We start from the raw sequence: 16,777 nt of genomic DNA, 5'->3' as shown, positions 1-16,777 counted from the left end.
GGTGGAAATGACAAGGTGTGGGTGGAAATGACAAGGTTTGGGTGGAAATGACAAGGTGTGATGGAAATGACAAGGTGTGGGTGGAAATGACAAGGTGTGATGGAAATGACAAGGTGTGGGTGGAAATGACAAGGTGTGATGGAAATGACAAGGTGTGGGTGGAAATGACAAGGTGTGGTGGAAATGACAAGGTGTGATGGAAATGACAAGGTGTGGTGGAAATGACAAGGTGTGGTGGAAATGACAAGGTGTGGGTGGAAATGACAAGGTGTGGTGGAAATGACAAGGTGTGGTGGAAATGACAAGGTGTGATGGAAATGACAAGGTGTGGTGGAAATGACAAGGTGTGGTGGAAATGACAAGGTGTGGGTGGAAATGACAAGGTGTGATGGAAATGACAAGGTGTGGTGGAAATGACAAGGTGTGGTGGAAATGACAAGGTGTGGGTGGAAATGACAAGGTGTGGGTGGAAATGACAAGGTGTGGTGGAAATGACAAGGTGTGGTGGAAATGACAAGGTGTGGTGGAAATGACAAGGTGTGGGTGGAAATGACAAGGTGTGGGTGGAAATGACAAGTTGTGATGGAAATGACATCTATGTAAATAAAAAACGTATGAAAACAACATTTTATTGAAAACATTTTGAACAGCAACCATTGCTAAACATTTAATTAATATATGACAAAGTAAGATTCCAAAACACTGGAACGAGCACCTTGTCAACATGAGAACAATGTCTTGTCCTTGACTACACTTAGATGCACAACTAGATTTATGTCCTGCTTTGTATGTACTGTATAGTGAGTTTCCAGGTGTATCTAAGGCTTAGAAAGAGAGCTATGTTCCTCCCAAACCAAGGCATCCAGCTCCATGTGCCTTTTGGTCACTGGATGGGGCTCCGGGACATGTCCAAGTCCACATGCTGTGGTCTATATCGCATGATGTTGCCTCTCATTGCCCCCCCCACCCCCCACCCCCCAAAATGGTTGGGGCCAACTCGACTCTGGGTTTTCACAAGAGCACCACTCTCTCTGTGAATGTTTTGCACGATACCAGGGTAAACGCCCTGAAGGGTGGAGAGATAGTAGAAATTATTTTTTAGACCTATACTGGGTTGTAGACCCATCACTCACAAAGTGTACAGCTGTAGCTGATGGGCAAAGCTCAAGGAAGTATGCCAGTGTTTTTAAGAGATGGGCCCAGATAGCAGATGGGTCATGCCGCATAGAAGAGCTCAGTGAGCAAAGTGAAACTGTATCATATGTGGTAATATCCAACACAGGTGTGGAGGGTCACCTGCTTGTCATTTCCACCACACCTTGTCATTTCCACCACACCTGGTCATTTCCATCACACCTTGTCATTTCCACCCACACCTTGTCATTTCCATCACACCTTGTCATTTCCACCACACCTTGTCATTTCCACCACACCTGGTCATTTCCATCACACCTTGTCATTTCCACCACACCTTGTCATTTCCATCACACCTTGTCATTTCCATCACACCTTGTCATTTCCACCCACACCTTGTCATTTCCATCACACCTTGTCATTTCCATCACACCTTGTCATTTCCACCACACCTTGTCATTTCCACCACACCTTGTCATTTCCACCACACCTTGTCATTTCCATCACACCTTGTCATTTCCACCACACCTTGTCATTTCCACCACACCTTGTCATTTCCATCACACCTTGTCATTTCCATCACACCTTGTCATTTCCACCCACACCTTGTCATTTCCATCACACCTTGTCATTTCCATCACACCTTGTCATTTCCACCACACCTTGTCATTTCCATCACACCTTGTCATTTCCACCACACCTTGTCATTTCCACCCACACCTTGTCATTTCCACCACACCTTGTCATTTCCATCACACCTTGTCATTTCCACCACACCTTGTCATTTCCATCCACACCTTGTCATTTCCACCACACCTTGTCATTTCCACCACACCTTGTCATTTCCATCCACACCTTGTCATTTCCACCACACCTTGTCATTTCCACCACACCTTGTCATTTCCACCACACCTTGTCATTTCCACCACACCTTGTCATTTCCACCACACCTTGTCATTTCCACCACACCTTGTCATTTCCACCACACCTTGTCATTTCCACCACACCTTGTCATTTCCACCACACCTTGTCATTTCCATCACACCTTGTCATTTCCATCACACCTTGTCATTTCCATCCACACCTTGTCATTTCCACCACACCTTGTCATTTCCACCACACCTTGTCATTTCCACCACACCTTGTCATTTCCACCACACCTTGTCATTTCCACCACACCTTGTCATTTCCACCACACCTTGTCATTTCCACCACACCTTGTCATTTCCACCACACCTTGTCATTTCCACCACACCTTGTCATTTCCACCACACCTTGTCATTTCCACCACAACCCATATCTTTGAGGTAAATGAGTATGTTATGTATACAATCATATGGTTGTTATCATAATCTCACAAAACGTTTGGGTGGAAAGATCTTATGATACTGTAGACACTGTAGATACTATAGATACGGTAGATACTATAGATACTGTAGATACTGTAGACACTATAGATACTGTAGATACTATAGATACTGTAGATACTATAGATACTGTAGACACTATAGATACTGTAGATACTATAGATACTGTAGACACTATAGATACTGTAGATATAATTGATACTGTAGATACTATAGATACTGTAGACACTATAGATACTGTAGATATAATTGATACTGTAGATACTATAGATACTGTAGACACTATAGATACTGTAGATACTGTAGATATAATTGATACTATAGATACTATAGATACTGTAGATACTGTAGATATAATTGATAGTGTAGATACTATAGACACTGTAGATACTATAGATACTGTAGATACTGTAGATATAATTGATACTGTAGATACTATAGATACTGTAGACACTATAGATACTGTAGATACTGTAGATATAATTGATACTATAGATACTATAGATACTGTAGATACTGTAGATATAATTGATAGTGTAGATACTATAGACACTGTAGATACTATAGATACTGTAGATACTGTAGATATAATTGATACTGTAGATACTATAGATACTGTAGACACTATAGATACTGTAGATACTGTAGATATAATTGATACTGTAGATACTATAGATACTGTAGACACTGTAGATATAATTGATACTATAGATACTATAGATACTGTAGACACTATAGATACTGTAGATACTGTAGATATAATTGATACTGTAGATACTATAGATACTGTAGACACTGTAGATATAATTGATACTGTAGATACTATAGATACTGTAGACACTATAGATACTGTAGATACTGTAGATATAATTGACACTATAGATACTATAGATACTGTAGATACTGTAGATATAATTGATAGTGTAGATACTATAGATACTGTAGACACTATAGATACTGTAGATATAATTGATACTGTAGATACTATAGACACTGAGATACTATAGATACTGAGATACTGTAGATACTGTAGATAATATAGATAATATAGATACTATCGATACTGTAAATAATATAGATACGGTAGTTACTATAGATACTATAGATACTGTAGATACTGTAGATACTATTGATACTGTAGATACTGTAGATACTATAGATACTATAGATATTGTAGATACTATAGACACTGAGATACTATAGATACTGAGATACTGTAGATACTGTAGATAATATAGATAATATAGATACTATCGATACGGTAAATACTATAGATACTGTAGATACTGATATACTGTAAATACTGTAGATACTCTAGATACTATGGATAATTTAGATACTATAGATAGTGTAATTGCTATAAATACTGTAGATACTGTAGATACTGATGTACTGTAGATACTATAGATAATATAGATACTATAGATACTGTAAATACTATAGATACTGTAGATACTATAGATACTGTAAATACTATAGATACTGATATACTATAGATACTGATATACTATAGATACTATAGTTACGGTAGATACTGTAGGTACTATAGTTACTGTAGATACTGTATCTACAGTATCTACATTATCTACAGTATATATAGAATATCAGTATCTACAGTATCTAAAGTATCTATCGACATGATCTATAGTATCTACAGTATCTATAGTATCTACAGTAACTACATTATCTATATAATCTACAGAGTCTACAGTATCTATAATATCTACACTATCTATAGTATCTACAGTATCTACATTATCTATAGTATCTACAGTATCTATAGAATCTACAGTAGCTACAGTATCTATAGTATCTACAGTAACTACATTATCTATATAATCTACAGAGTCTACAGTATCTATAGTATCTACATTATCTATAGTATCTACAGTATCTACATTATCTATAGTATATACAGTATCTATAAAATCTACAGTAGCTACAGTATCTATAGTGTCTACAGTATATCAGTATTTACAGTATCTACAGTATCTATAGTATCTACAGTATCTATAGTATCCACAGTAACTACATTATCTATAGAATCTACAGTATCTACATTATCTATAGCATGTACAGAACTACATTATCTATAGTACCTACGTTATCCATAGTATCTAGTGTCTACATTATCTATAGTATCTACACTATCTATAGTATCTACATTATCTCCGTATCTGCAGTATCTATGGTATCTACATTATCTATAGTATCTACAGTATCTACAGTATCTACATTATCTATAGTATCTACATTATCTACAGTATATATAGTATATCAGTATCTGCAGTATCTAAGTATCTACAGTGTCTACAGTATCTACCGTATGTGTAGTATCTACAGTATCTCAGTATCTACATGATCTACATTAGCTATATTATCTACGGTATCTACAGTATCTACACTATCTACATTATCTCAGTATCTACAGTATTTCAGTATTTACATTAACTACAGTATCTATAGTATTAACAGTATCTCAGAATCTACATTATCTATAATATTTCAGTATCTCATCCACGGTATCTATTTTATCTACAGTATCTACAAAAAATATTGACATTTTCTAGGGTCTACATTCTCTATCGTATCTACAGTATCTCAGTATTTACATTATCTATAGTATCTCAGTATCTACAGTATGTCAGTATCTACAGGATCACATTATCTACAGTTTCAACAGTCTGTACATTATCCCATTATCTTCATCCTCCTCCCCTTCACAACTGCAGATGTTTACAATTCATTAATTGTTTGGTTGATTGATTGGTTCATTTGTTGATTGATCACTCACTCTTGCCCTTGTTGTGGGTGTTGCAATAGTTGATGCAGCATCTGGCTCTGTTGCAGGTCCTGGCAACTCCCACTGGAGGTGGGACCAATGGGGTACTGCGAGATCATTGGCTCAGGCTTTAGGTACATGTCCCGGTGCATGTTTGGATAGCCATGGCCATGCGGGGGGAGCGGCGGCGGCGAGGTCATGTGACACATGTTCTCTGGTGTCATGGTCCTCAGCATGTGAGTGTCTGGAAGACAAGAAGGAAGACAGGGAGGAAGACAGGAAGACAGGGAGGAAGACAGGGAGAAGGACAGGAAGACAAGGAGGAAGACAGGGAGGAAGACAGGGAGGAAGACAGGGAGAAGGACAGGAAGACAAGGAGGAAGACAGGGAGGAAGATGGGGAGAAAGGCAGGGAGGAAGACATTTTTATGCAGTATTATCAAGTTCTGCCTGTTCTGATCATCATACTGTATCATCTGAATCATCAGTGCCTTAGACCGCTGTGCCTTCGGGAAGTATTCAGGCACCTTGACTTTTCCCACATTTTGTTACGTTATGGCCTTATTCTAAGGCATTATTTACATAAGTACTCAGACCCTTTGCTATGAGACTCGAACTTGAGCTCAGGTGCATCCTGTTTCGATTGATCATCCTTGAGATGTTTTTAAATTCAATTGAATGGACATGATTTGGAAAGGCGCACGCCTGTCTATATAAGTTCCCACAGTTAACAGGGCATGTCAGAGCAAAAACCAAGCCATGTAGTCGTAGAAATTGTCCATAGAGCGTCGAGACAGGATTGTGTCAAGGCACACATCTGGGGAAGTGTACCAAAACATTTCTGCAGCATTGAAGGTCCCCAAGAACACAGTGGCCTCCATCATTCTGAAATGGAAGACGTTTAGAACCACAAAGACTCTTCCTAGAGCTGGCCGCCCGGTCAAACTGAGCAATCAGAGGAGAAGGACCTTGGTCAGGGACGTGACCAATAACCTGATGGTTCCTCTGTGGAGATGGGAGAACCTTCCAGAAGGACAACCATCTCTGCAGCACTCCACCAATCATGTCTTTATTGTAGAGTGACCAGACGGAAGCCACTCCTAAATAAAAGGCTCATGTCAGCCCGCTTGGAGTTTGCCAAAAGGCACCTAAAGGACACTGACTATGAGAAACAAGATTTAACTCCTTGGCCTGAATGCCTAGTGTCATTTCCAGAGGAAACCTGACATCATCCCTACGTTGAAGCATGGTGGTGGCAACATCATGCTGTGGGATGTTTTTCAGCAGCAGGGACTGGGAGACTAGTCAGGATCGAGGCAATGATGAACTTAGAAAAGTACTTAGAGATCATTGATGAAAACCTGCTCCAGAGCATTCAGGACCTCAGACTGGGGCGAAGGTTCACCTTCTAACAGGACAACGACCTGTTCGAAAATTCTGAAAACCTGTGCTTTATTTTGTCATTATGGGGTATTGTGTTTAGATTGATTAGGAAAAACATACAAAGTATTCCATTTTAAGGCTGTGACGTAACAAAATGTGGAAAAAGTCAAGGGGTCTGAATGGACGAAGGCACCGTCCATAAACATCTATGTGTATATACAATAGACGTTCCTAGTCCTGGTTATCACTGAGTCTGATAACATGACCCAAATACACTGAAGACAGACACAGGGTCAAACCAGCATTCTTTGTCCAGTGTATTTGGTGTTTTTGAATGCTACTATTGATAATCTGTGGCCAGGTTCCCATACAATCTTTTACCAGGAAAAACCCTCAGATGACACAGTATTGTAATAGCTGTGAGTGTGACCCTCCCATCCATTAAGATACAGTGCCATCAGAAAGTATTCAAACCCTTTGACTTAATCCACATGTTGTGTTACAGCTTGAATTCAAAATGGATAAAATACGTTTTTTTCCTCACCTATCTACACACAATACCACATAATGACCCCTGAGTCAATACATGTTAGAATCATCTTTGACAGCAATTACAGCTGTTGAGTCTTTCTGGATAAGTCTCTATGAGCTTTGCACACTTGGATTGCACAATATTTTCACAATATTCTTGAAAAAAACTATTCAAGCTCTGTCAAGTTGGTTGTTGATCATTGCTAGATAACTATTTTCTAGTCTTGCCATAGATTTTCAAGCCGATTTTAAGTCAAAACTATTACTAGGCCACTCAGGAATATTCAGTGTTGTCTTGGTAAGCAACTCCAGTGTATATTTGGCCTTATGTTTTAGGTTATTGTCCGGCTGAAAGGTGAATTTGTCTCCCAGTGTCTGTTGGAAAGCAGACTGAACCAGGTTATCTCTAGGATTTTTGCTGTGCTTAGCTCCATTACGTTTATTTTTATCCTAAAAAACTCCTTAGTCCTTGCCGATGACAAGCATACTCATAACATGATGCAGCCACCACCATGTTTGAAAAAATGAATTGTAGTACTAAGTGATGTGTTGTGTTGGATTTGCCCCAAACATAACACTTTGTAAGGGACATAATGTTAATTTCTTTGCCACATTTTTTGCAGTATTACTTTAGATGCATGTTTTGGAATGTTTTTATTCTGTACAGGATTCCTTCTTCTCACTTGTCAATTAGGTTAGTATTGTGGAGTAACTACAATATTATTAATCCATTCTCAGTTTTCTCCTTTCACAACCATTAACTTAAACTTTGTAACTGTTTTAAAATGGTGAAATCCCTGAGGGGTTTACTTCCCTTCCGACAACTGTATCTTTGTAGTGACTGGGTGTATTGATACACCATCCAAAGTGTAATTAATAACTTCACCATGCTCAAAGGGATGTTCAATGTCTGCTTTTTATTTTATTTATTTTTTATTTTATTTCACCTTTATTTAACCAGGTAGTCCAGTTGAGAACAAGTTCTCATTTACAACTGCGACCTGGCCAAGATAAAGCAAAGCAGTGCGACACAAACAACAACACAGAGTTACACATGGAATAAACAAGCATACAGTCAATAACACAATAGAAAAAGTCTAAATACAGTGTGTGCAAATGAGGTAAGGAGGTAGGGCAATAAATAGGCCATAGTAGCGAAGTAATTACAATTTAGCAAATGAACACTGGAGTGATAGATGTGCAGATGATGATTTGCAAGTAGAAATACTGGAAATACTGGTGTGCAAAAGAGAAGAAAAGTAAATAAAACAATATGGGGATCAGGTAGGTAGATTGGATGGCTATTTACAGATGGGCTATTTACAGATGGGCTGTGTACAGTTGCAGTGAACGGTAAGCTGCTCAGATAGCTGATGCTTAAAGTTAGTGAGGGAGATATAAGTCTCCAACTTCAGCAATTTTTGCAATTCGTTCCAATCATTGGCAGCAGAGAACTGTAAGGAAAGGCGGCCAAAGGAAGTGTTGACTTTGGGGATGACCAGTGAAATACACCTGCTGGAGCGCGTGCTACGGGTGGGTGTTGTTATGGTGACCAGTGAGCTGAGATAAGGCGGAGCTTTACCTAGCAAATACTTATAGATGACCTGGAGCCAGGCGACGAATATGTAGCGAGGGCCAGCCGACGAGAGCATACAGGTCGCAGTGTTGGGTTGTTGATGGGGCTTTGGTGACAAAACGGATGGCACTGTGATAGACTGCATCCAGTTTGCTGAGTAGAGTGTTGGAGGCTATTTTGTAAATGACATCACCAAAGTCGAGGATCAGTACGATTGTCAGTTTTACGAGGAAGCAGATTCTAGATTTAATTTTGGATTGGAGATGTTTAATATGAGTCTGGAAGGAGAGTTTGCAGTCTAACCAGACACCTAGGTATTTATAGTTGTCCACATATTCTAAGTCATGATTTTTTTTACCAATAGGTGACCTTCTTTGTGAAGCATTGGAAAACCTCCCTGGTCTTTGTGGTTGAATCTCTATATAAAATTCACTGCTCGACTGAGGGACCTTACAGATAATTGTGTAGGGTACAGAGATGAGGCAGTCATTAAAACATCTGGTTAACACTGTTATTACACACAGTCCACTTTTTACTCCTGAACGTATTTAGGGTTGCCACAAGAAAGGAGTTAAATACTTAATGACTCAAGACATTTCAGCTTTTACTTTTTTAAATTAAGTTGTAAACATTTCTAAAAACATAAATCTAAATCTAAATGTAACAAAATGTGGAAAAAGTGAAAAGGGTGTGAATACAATCTGAAGGCCCTGTGTTTATCCAATACAGAAATACAGTGCTATCATTTTAATTCTGTCTCATCTCGTTGGTAATCAGGGCAGGTTCCCTCCACCTTAGGCTAATGGTACTTTCCATTGTTCCTTCCTGGAGGTCTGCCAATCAGATAACACCTTCCACACCTTCTCACTGATGGGAAAGACCAACACGGGTGTGTGTGAGGGTCAGGACGTAAGAACGTTGTGTTGACACTTGTAGACTACTTGTGTTGCCTTCTACAACTTGCATTGGAATGCAGAAAGATACATATCATTTCAGTGAGAAATATACTGTAGGTAATCCAGCTATTATGTGAATATTTCAGAGTATTTCAGAATATTTCAGAATATTTCAGGTATTTAACATAGCAGCCTACATGCAAAAATATTACAGTACAATACAATACTGTAGTAGCCCTCGACCATGTAGTATTTACTATGGAATTTTGTAGTACTCGGTCCTCCTTCTCCTGTAGTCCACAATCATCTCATTTGTCCTGATCACGTTGAAGGAGAGGTTGTTGTCCTGGCACCACACTGCCAGGTCTCTGACCTCCCTATAGGCTGTCTCATCGTTGAGGGAGAGGTTGTTGTCCTGGCACCACACTGGCAGGTCTCTGACCTCCCTATAGGCTGTCTCATCGTTGAGGGAGAGGTTGTTGTCCTGGCACCACACTGGCAGGTCTCTGACCTCCCTATAGGCTGTCTCATCGTTGAGGGAGAGGTTGTTGTCCTGGTAACACACTGTCAGGTCTCTGACCTCCTCCCTATAGGCTGTCTCATCGTTGTCTGTGATCAGGCCTACCACTGCCTAAACTTAATGATGGTGTTGGAGTCGTGCTTGGCCACGCAGTCATGGATGAACAGGGAATACAGGAGGGGACAGAGCATGCACCCCTGAGGGGCCCCCGTGTTGAGGATCAGCATGGCAGATGTGTTGTTACCTATGCTTTTTAATTTTTTAATTTTTAATTTTACCTTTAGTTAACTAGGCAAGTCAGTTAAGAACAAATTCTTATTTTCATTGAGGGCCTAGGAACAGTGGGTTATCTGTCTGTTCAGGGTTAGAACAACAGATTTGGACCTTGTCAGCTCAGGGATTTGAACTTGCAACCTTCCGGTTACTAGTTCAACTCTCTAACCACTAGGCTACTCTGAACCACCAGGAGGCGGCTCGTCAGGAAGTCCAGGATCCAGTTGCGGAGGGAGGTGTTTAGTCCCAGGGTCCTTGGCTTTGTGATGAACTTCGTGGGCACTATGGTGTCGAACATTGAGCTGTTGTCAATGAACAGCATTCTCACATAGATGTTCCTTTTGTCCAGGTGGGAAAGGGCAGTGTGGAGTGCAATAGAGACTGCAAACATCTGTGGATCTGTTGGGGCGGTATGCGAATTTGAGTGGGTCTAGGGTTTCCGGGATGACGTTGATGATGAGAGCTATTACCAGCCTTTCAAAGCACTTCATGGCTACAGACGTGAGAACTACAGGGTGGTAGTCATTTAGGCAGGTTACCTTCGCTTTCTTGGGCACAAGGACAATGGTGGTCTGCTTGAAACATGCAGGTATTACAGACTGTCAGGGAGAGGTTGAAAATGTCAGTGAAGACTCTTACCAGTTTGTCCGCCCATGCTCACAGGACATGTCCTGGTAATCCGTCTGGCCCCGTGGCCTTGTGAATGTTAACCGGTTTAATGGTCTTGCACACATTGTCCAGAATAGCTGGTGCTCTCATACATTCAGTGTTGTTTGCCTCGAAGCGAGCATAAAAGGCATTTAGCTCATCTGGTAGGCTCGCGTCACTGTGCAGCTCGCGGCTGGGTTTCCCTTTGTAGAACGTAATAGTTTTCAAGTCCTGCCACATCCGACGAGCATCAGATCCGGTGTAGTAGGATTCAATCTTAGTCCTGTGTTGATGCTTTACCTGTTTGATGGTTCATCTGAGGGCATAGCGGGATTTTTTATACGTGTCTGAATTAGTATCCCGCTCCTTGAAAGTGGCAGCTCTAGCCTTGAGCTCATAGCGAATGTTGCCTGTAATCCATGGCTTCTGGTTGGGTTATGTACGTACGGTCACTGTGGGGTCAATGTTGTCGACACAGTGCATTTGGAAAGTATTCAGACCCCTTGACCTTTTCCACATTTTGTTAGGTTACAGCCTTCATCTAAAATGGATTAAATTGTTTTTTTCCTTCATAAATCTACACACAATACCCTATAATGACAAAACAAAAACAAGTTTATATTTTTTGCAAATGTATTACAAATAAAAAAACAGAAATATCATATTTACATAAGTATTCAGACCCTTTACTCAGTACATTGTTGAAGCACCTTTGGCAGCGACAACAGCCTCAAATCTTCTTGAGTATGACGCTACAAGCTTGGCACACCTGTATTTGAAGTTTCTCCCATTCTTTCCCAACAGATCGTCTCAAGCTTAGTCAGGTTGGATGGGGAGCGTCGCGCTGCACAGTTTTTTTCAGTTTTCTCCAGAGATATCCGATCAGGTTCAAGTCCGGGCTCTGGCTGGGCCACTCAAGGACATTCAGAGACTTGTCCCGAATCCACTTCTGCATTTTCTTGGTTCTGTGCATTGGGTCCTGAGAACTCTGGAGCAGGTTTTCATCAAAGATCTCTCTGTACTTTGCTCCGTTCATCTTTCCCTGCCACTGAAAAACATCCCCACAGCATGATGCTGCCACCCCCATGCTTCACCGTAGGAATGGTGCCATGTTTCTTCCAGACGTGATGCTTGACATTTAGGCCAAAGTGTTCAATCTTGGTTTCATCAGACCAGAGAATCTTGTTTCTGAGTCTTTAGTTGCCTTTTGGCTGTCATATGCCTTTTACAGAGGAGTGGCTTCTGTGTGGCCACTCTACCATAAAGACATGATAGGTGATTCCATCTCCACAGAGGATCGCTGGAGCTCTGTCAGAGTGACCATCGGGTTCTTGGTCACTTCCCTGACCAAGGCCCTTCTCCCCAGATTGCTCAGTTTGGCCGGGCGGCCAGCTCTAGGAAGAATCTTAGTGGTTCCAAACTTCTTCCATTTAAGAATGATGGAGGCCACTGTGTTCTTGGGGATCTTCAATGCTGCAGACATATTTTGGTATCCTTCTCCAGATCTGTGCCTCAAACACAATCCTGTCTTAGACCTCTACGGATAATTCCTTCAACCTTATGGCTTGTTGTTTGCTTTGACATGCACTGTCAACTGTGAGACCTTACATAGACAGGTGTGTGCATTTCCAAATAATGTCCAATCAATTGAATTTACCGCAGGTGGACTCCAATCAAGTTGTAAAACCATCTCATGGATGATGAATGGAAACAGGATGCACCTGAGCTCAATTTCGAGTCTCATAGCAAAAGGACTGTATACTTATGTAAATAAAGTAGTTCAGTTTTTAAATAGATTTGCTACAATATACAATTGTGTGTAGATTGATGAGGATTTTATTTGATTAATTTTAGAATAAGGCTGTAACGTAACAAAATGTGGAAAAAGTCAAGGGATCTGAATACTTTTCGAATGCACTGTATCCTCCTCAATTACCTTGACTACCCCGGCACATCGGTACCCCTAGTACGTATGAGGTGGTATCCTCTTCAATTACCTTGACTACCCTGTATACCTATATATGCTGACACATCATAGTCCTTTAACACTGAGCTGACACATCATAGTCCTTTAACACTGAGCTGACACATCATAGTCCTTTAACACTGAGCTGACACATCATAGTCCTTTACCACTGAGCTGACCAATCATAGTCCTTTACCACTGAGCTGACCAATCATAGTCCTTTACCACTGAACTGACACGTCATAGTCCTTTACCACTGAACTGACCAATCATAGTCCTTTACCACTGAACAGACACATCATAGTCCTCCACTTCCTCCATTTCTGCCTACTTATCCTCCTCCTCATTGTCCTCAACCATTTCTTGAATACCCAACCCCCTTTCCTGACTAACTCACTGACTGAGTCAGTGTCTTTTCTTATCTCTCTCTCTCTCGTCTTTCACTCTCTCTTCATATCTACTCTACTCTGCTCTAACTCCCAACACAAACCCGATATCCTTTAGTCCATCAACCCCAACACAATATCCTTTACTCCATCAAGCCCAACACCATATCCTCTAGTCCATCAACACCATATCCTCTAGTCCATCAACAACATATCCTTTAGTCCATCAACCCCAACACCATATCCTTTAGTCCATCAACACAATATCCTTTAGTCCATCAACCCCAACACCATAACCTTTAGTCCATCAACCCAAACATCATATCCTTTAGTCCATCAACACCGTATCCTCTAGTCCATCAACACCATATCCTCTAGTCCATCAACACCATATCCTCTAGTCCATCAACACCATATCCTTTAGTCCATCAACACCAACACCATATCCATTAGTCCATCAACCCCAAAACCATATCCTTTAGTGAATCAACCCCAACACCGTATCCTTTACTCCATCAACCCAAACACCATATCCTTTAGTCCATCAACACCATATCCTTTATTCCATCAACCCCAACACCATATCCTCTAGTCCATCAACACCATATCCTCAAGTCCATCAACAACATATCCTTTAGTCCATCAACCCCAACACCATATGCTTTAGTCAATCAACACAATATCCTTTAGTCCATCAACCCCAATACTAAAACCTTTAGTCCATCAACCCCAACACCATATCCTTTAGTCCATCAACACCGTATCCTCTAGTCCATCAACACCATATCCTCTAGTCCATCAACACCATATCCTTTAGTCCATCAACCCCAACACCATATCCTTTTCTCCATCAACCCCAACACCATATCCTCTAGTCAATCAACACCATATCCTTTAGTCCATCAACCCCAACACCCTATCCTCTAGTCCATCAACACCATATCCTTTAGTCCATCAACCCCAACACCATATCCTTTACTCCATCAACCCCAACACCATATCCTTTAGTCCATCAACACCATATCCTCTAGTCCATCAACACCATATCCTCTAGTCCATCAACCCCAACACCACATCCATTAGTCCATGAACCCCAACACCATATCCTTTAGTCCATCAACACAATATCCTTTAGTACATCAACCCCAACACCACATCCATTAGTCCATGAACCCCAACACAATATCCTTTAGTCCATCAACCCCAACACCATAACCTTTAGTCCATCAACCCAAACATAATATCCTTTAGTCCATCAACACCGTATCCTCTAGTCCATCAACACCATATCCTCTAGTCCATCAACACCATATTCATTAGTCCATCAACCCCAAAACCATATCCTTTAGTCCAGCAACCCTAACACCATATCCTTTAGTCCATCAACACCATATCCTTTATTCCATCAACCCCAACACCATATCCTCTAGTCCATCAACAACATATCCTCAAGTCCATCAACAACATATCCTTTAGTCCATCAACCCCAACACCATATGCTTTAGTCCATCAACACAATATCCTTTAGTCCATCAACCCCAACACTAAAACCTTTAGTCCATCAACCCCAACACCATATCCTTTAGTCCATCAACACCGTATCCTTTAGTCCATCAACACCATATCCTTTTCTCCATCAACGCCAACACCATATCCTCTAGTCCATCAACACCATATCCTTTAGTCCATCAACTCCAACACCATATCCTTTATTCCATCAACCCCAACACCATATCCTTTAGTCCATCAACACCATATCCTCTAGTCCATCAACACCATATCCTTTAGTCCATTAACCCCAACACCATATCCATTAGTCCATGAACCCCAACACCATATCCTTTAGTCCATCAACACAATATCCTTTAGTCCATCAACCCCAACACCATAACCTTTAGTCCATCAAACCAAACATCATATCCTTTAGTCCATCAACACCGTATCCTCTAGTCCATCAACACCATATCCTCTAGTCCATCAACACCATATCCTTTAGTCCATCAACATCAACACCATATCCATTAGTCCATCAACCCCAAAACCATATCCTTTAGTCCATCAACACCATATCCTTTGTCCATCAACCCAAACACCATATCCTTTAGTCCATCAACACCATATCCTTTATTCCATCAACCCCAACACCATATCCTCTAGTCCATCAACAACATATCCTCAAGTCCATCAACAACATATCCTTTAGTCCATCAACCCCAACACCATATCCTTTAGTCCATCAACACAATATCCTTTAGTCCATCAACCCCAACACTAAAACCTTTTTGTCCATCAACCCCAACACCATATCCTTTAGTCCATCAACCCAAACATCATATCCTTTAGTCCATCAACACCGTATCCTCTAGTCCATCAACACCATATCCTCTAGTCCATCAACACCATATCCTCTAGTCCATCAACACCATATCCTTTAGTCCATCAACACCAACACCATATCCATTAGTCCATCAACCCCAAAACCATATCCTTTAGTGCATCAACCCCAACACCGTATCCTTTACTCCATCAACCCAAACACCATATCCTTTAGTCCATCAACACCATATCCTTTATTCCATCAACCCCAACACCATATCCTCTAGTCCATCAACACCATATCCTCAAGTCCATCAACAACATATCCTTTAGTCCATCAACCCCAACACCATATGCTTTAGTCAATCAACACAATATCCTTTAGTCCATCAACCCCAATACTAAAACCTTTAGTCCATCAACCCCAACACCATATCCTTTAGTCCATCAACACCGTATCCTCTAGTCCATCAACACCATATCCTCTAGTCCATCAACACCATATCCTTTAGTCCATCAACCCCAACACCATATCCTTTTCTCCATCAACCCCAACACCATATCCTCTAGTCCATCAACACCATATCCTTTAGTCCATCAACCCCAACACCCTATCCTCTAGTCCATCAACACCATATCCTTTAGTCCATCAACCCCAACACCATATCCTTTACTCCATCAACCCCAACACCATATCCTTTAGTCCATCAACACCATATCCTCTAGTCCATCAACACCATATCCTCTAGTCCATCAACACCATATCCTTTAGTACATCAACCCCAACACCACATCCATTAGTCCATGAACCCCAACACCATATCCTTTAGTCCATCAACACAATATCCTTTAGTCCATCAACCCCAACACCATAACCTTTAGTCCATCAACCCAAACATAATATCCTTTAGTCCATCAAAACCGTATCCTCTAGTCCATCAACACCATATCCTCTAGTCCATCAACACCATATCCTTTAGTCCATCAACACCAACACCAT

At 40.8% G+C, this 16,777-nt stretch overlaps 1 protein-coding gene across 2 annotated transcripts in view; it reads right to left on the bottom strand.

Annotated features, from left to right (window-relative positions):
- myrf (myelin regulatory factor) overlaps positions 1-16,777 on the bottom strand; it is a 92,272-nt gene that overhangs the window by 46,836 nt on the left and 28,659 nt on the right. For both annotated transcript variants that reach the window (XM_036961463.2, XM_090217463.1), the window contains exon 5: positions 5,296-5,527. In XM_036961463.2, the coding sequence (XP_036817358.2) occupies positions 5,296-5,527 (232 nt within the window). The remainder of the gene's footprint in view (positions 1-5,295; positions 5,528-16,777) is intronic.

The sequence above is a fragment of the Oncorhynchus mykiss genome, chromosome 2 (assembly GCF_057628025.1).
Source record: "Oncorhynchus mykiss isolate SJ-2025 chromosome 2, ASM5762802v1, whole genome shotgun sequence".
In the NCBI taxonomy this organism is placed as follows: Eukaryota; Metazoa; Chordata; class Actinopteri; order Salmoniformes; family Salmonidae; genus Oncorhynchus; species Oncorhynchus mykiss.
The sequence above is the reverse complement of the archived record's forward strand: the minus strand, read 5'-3'. Positions and strand labels throughout refer to the sequence as shown.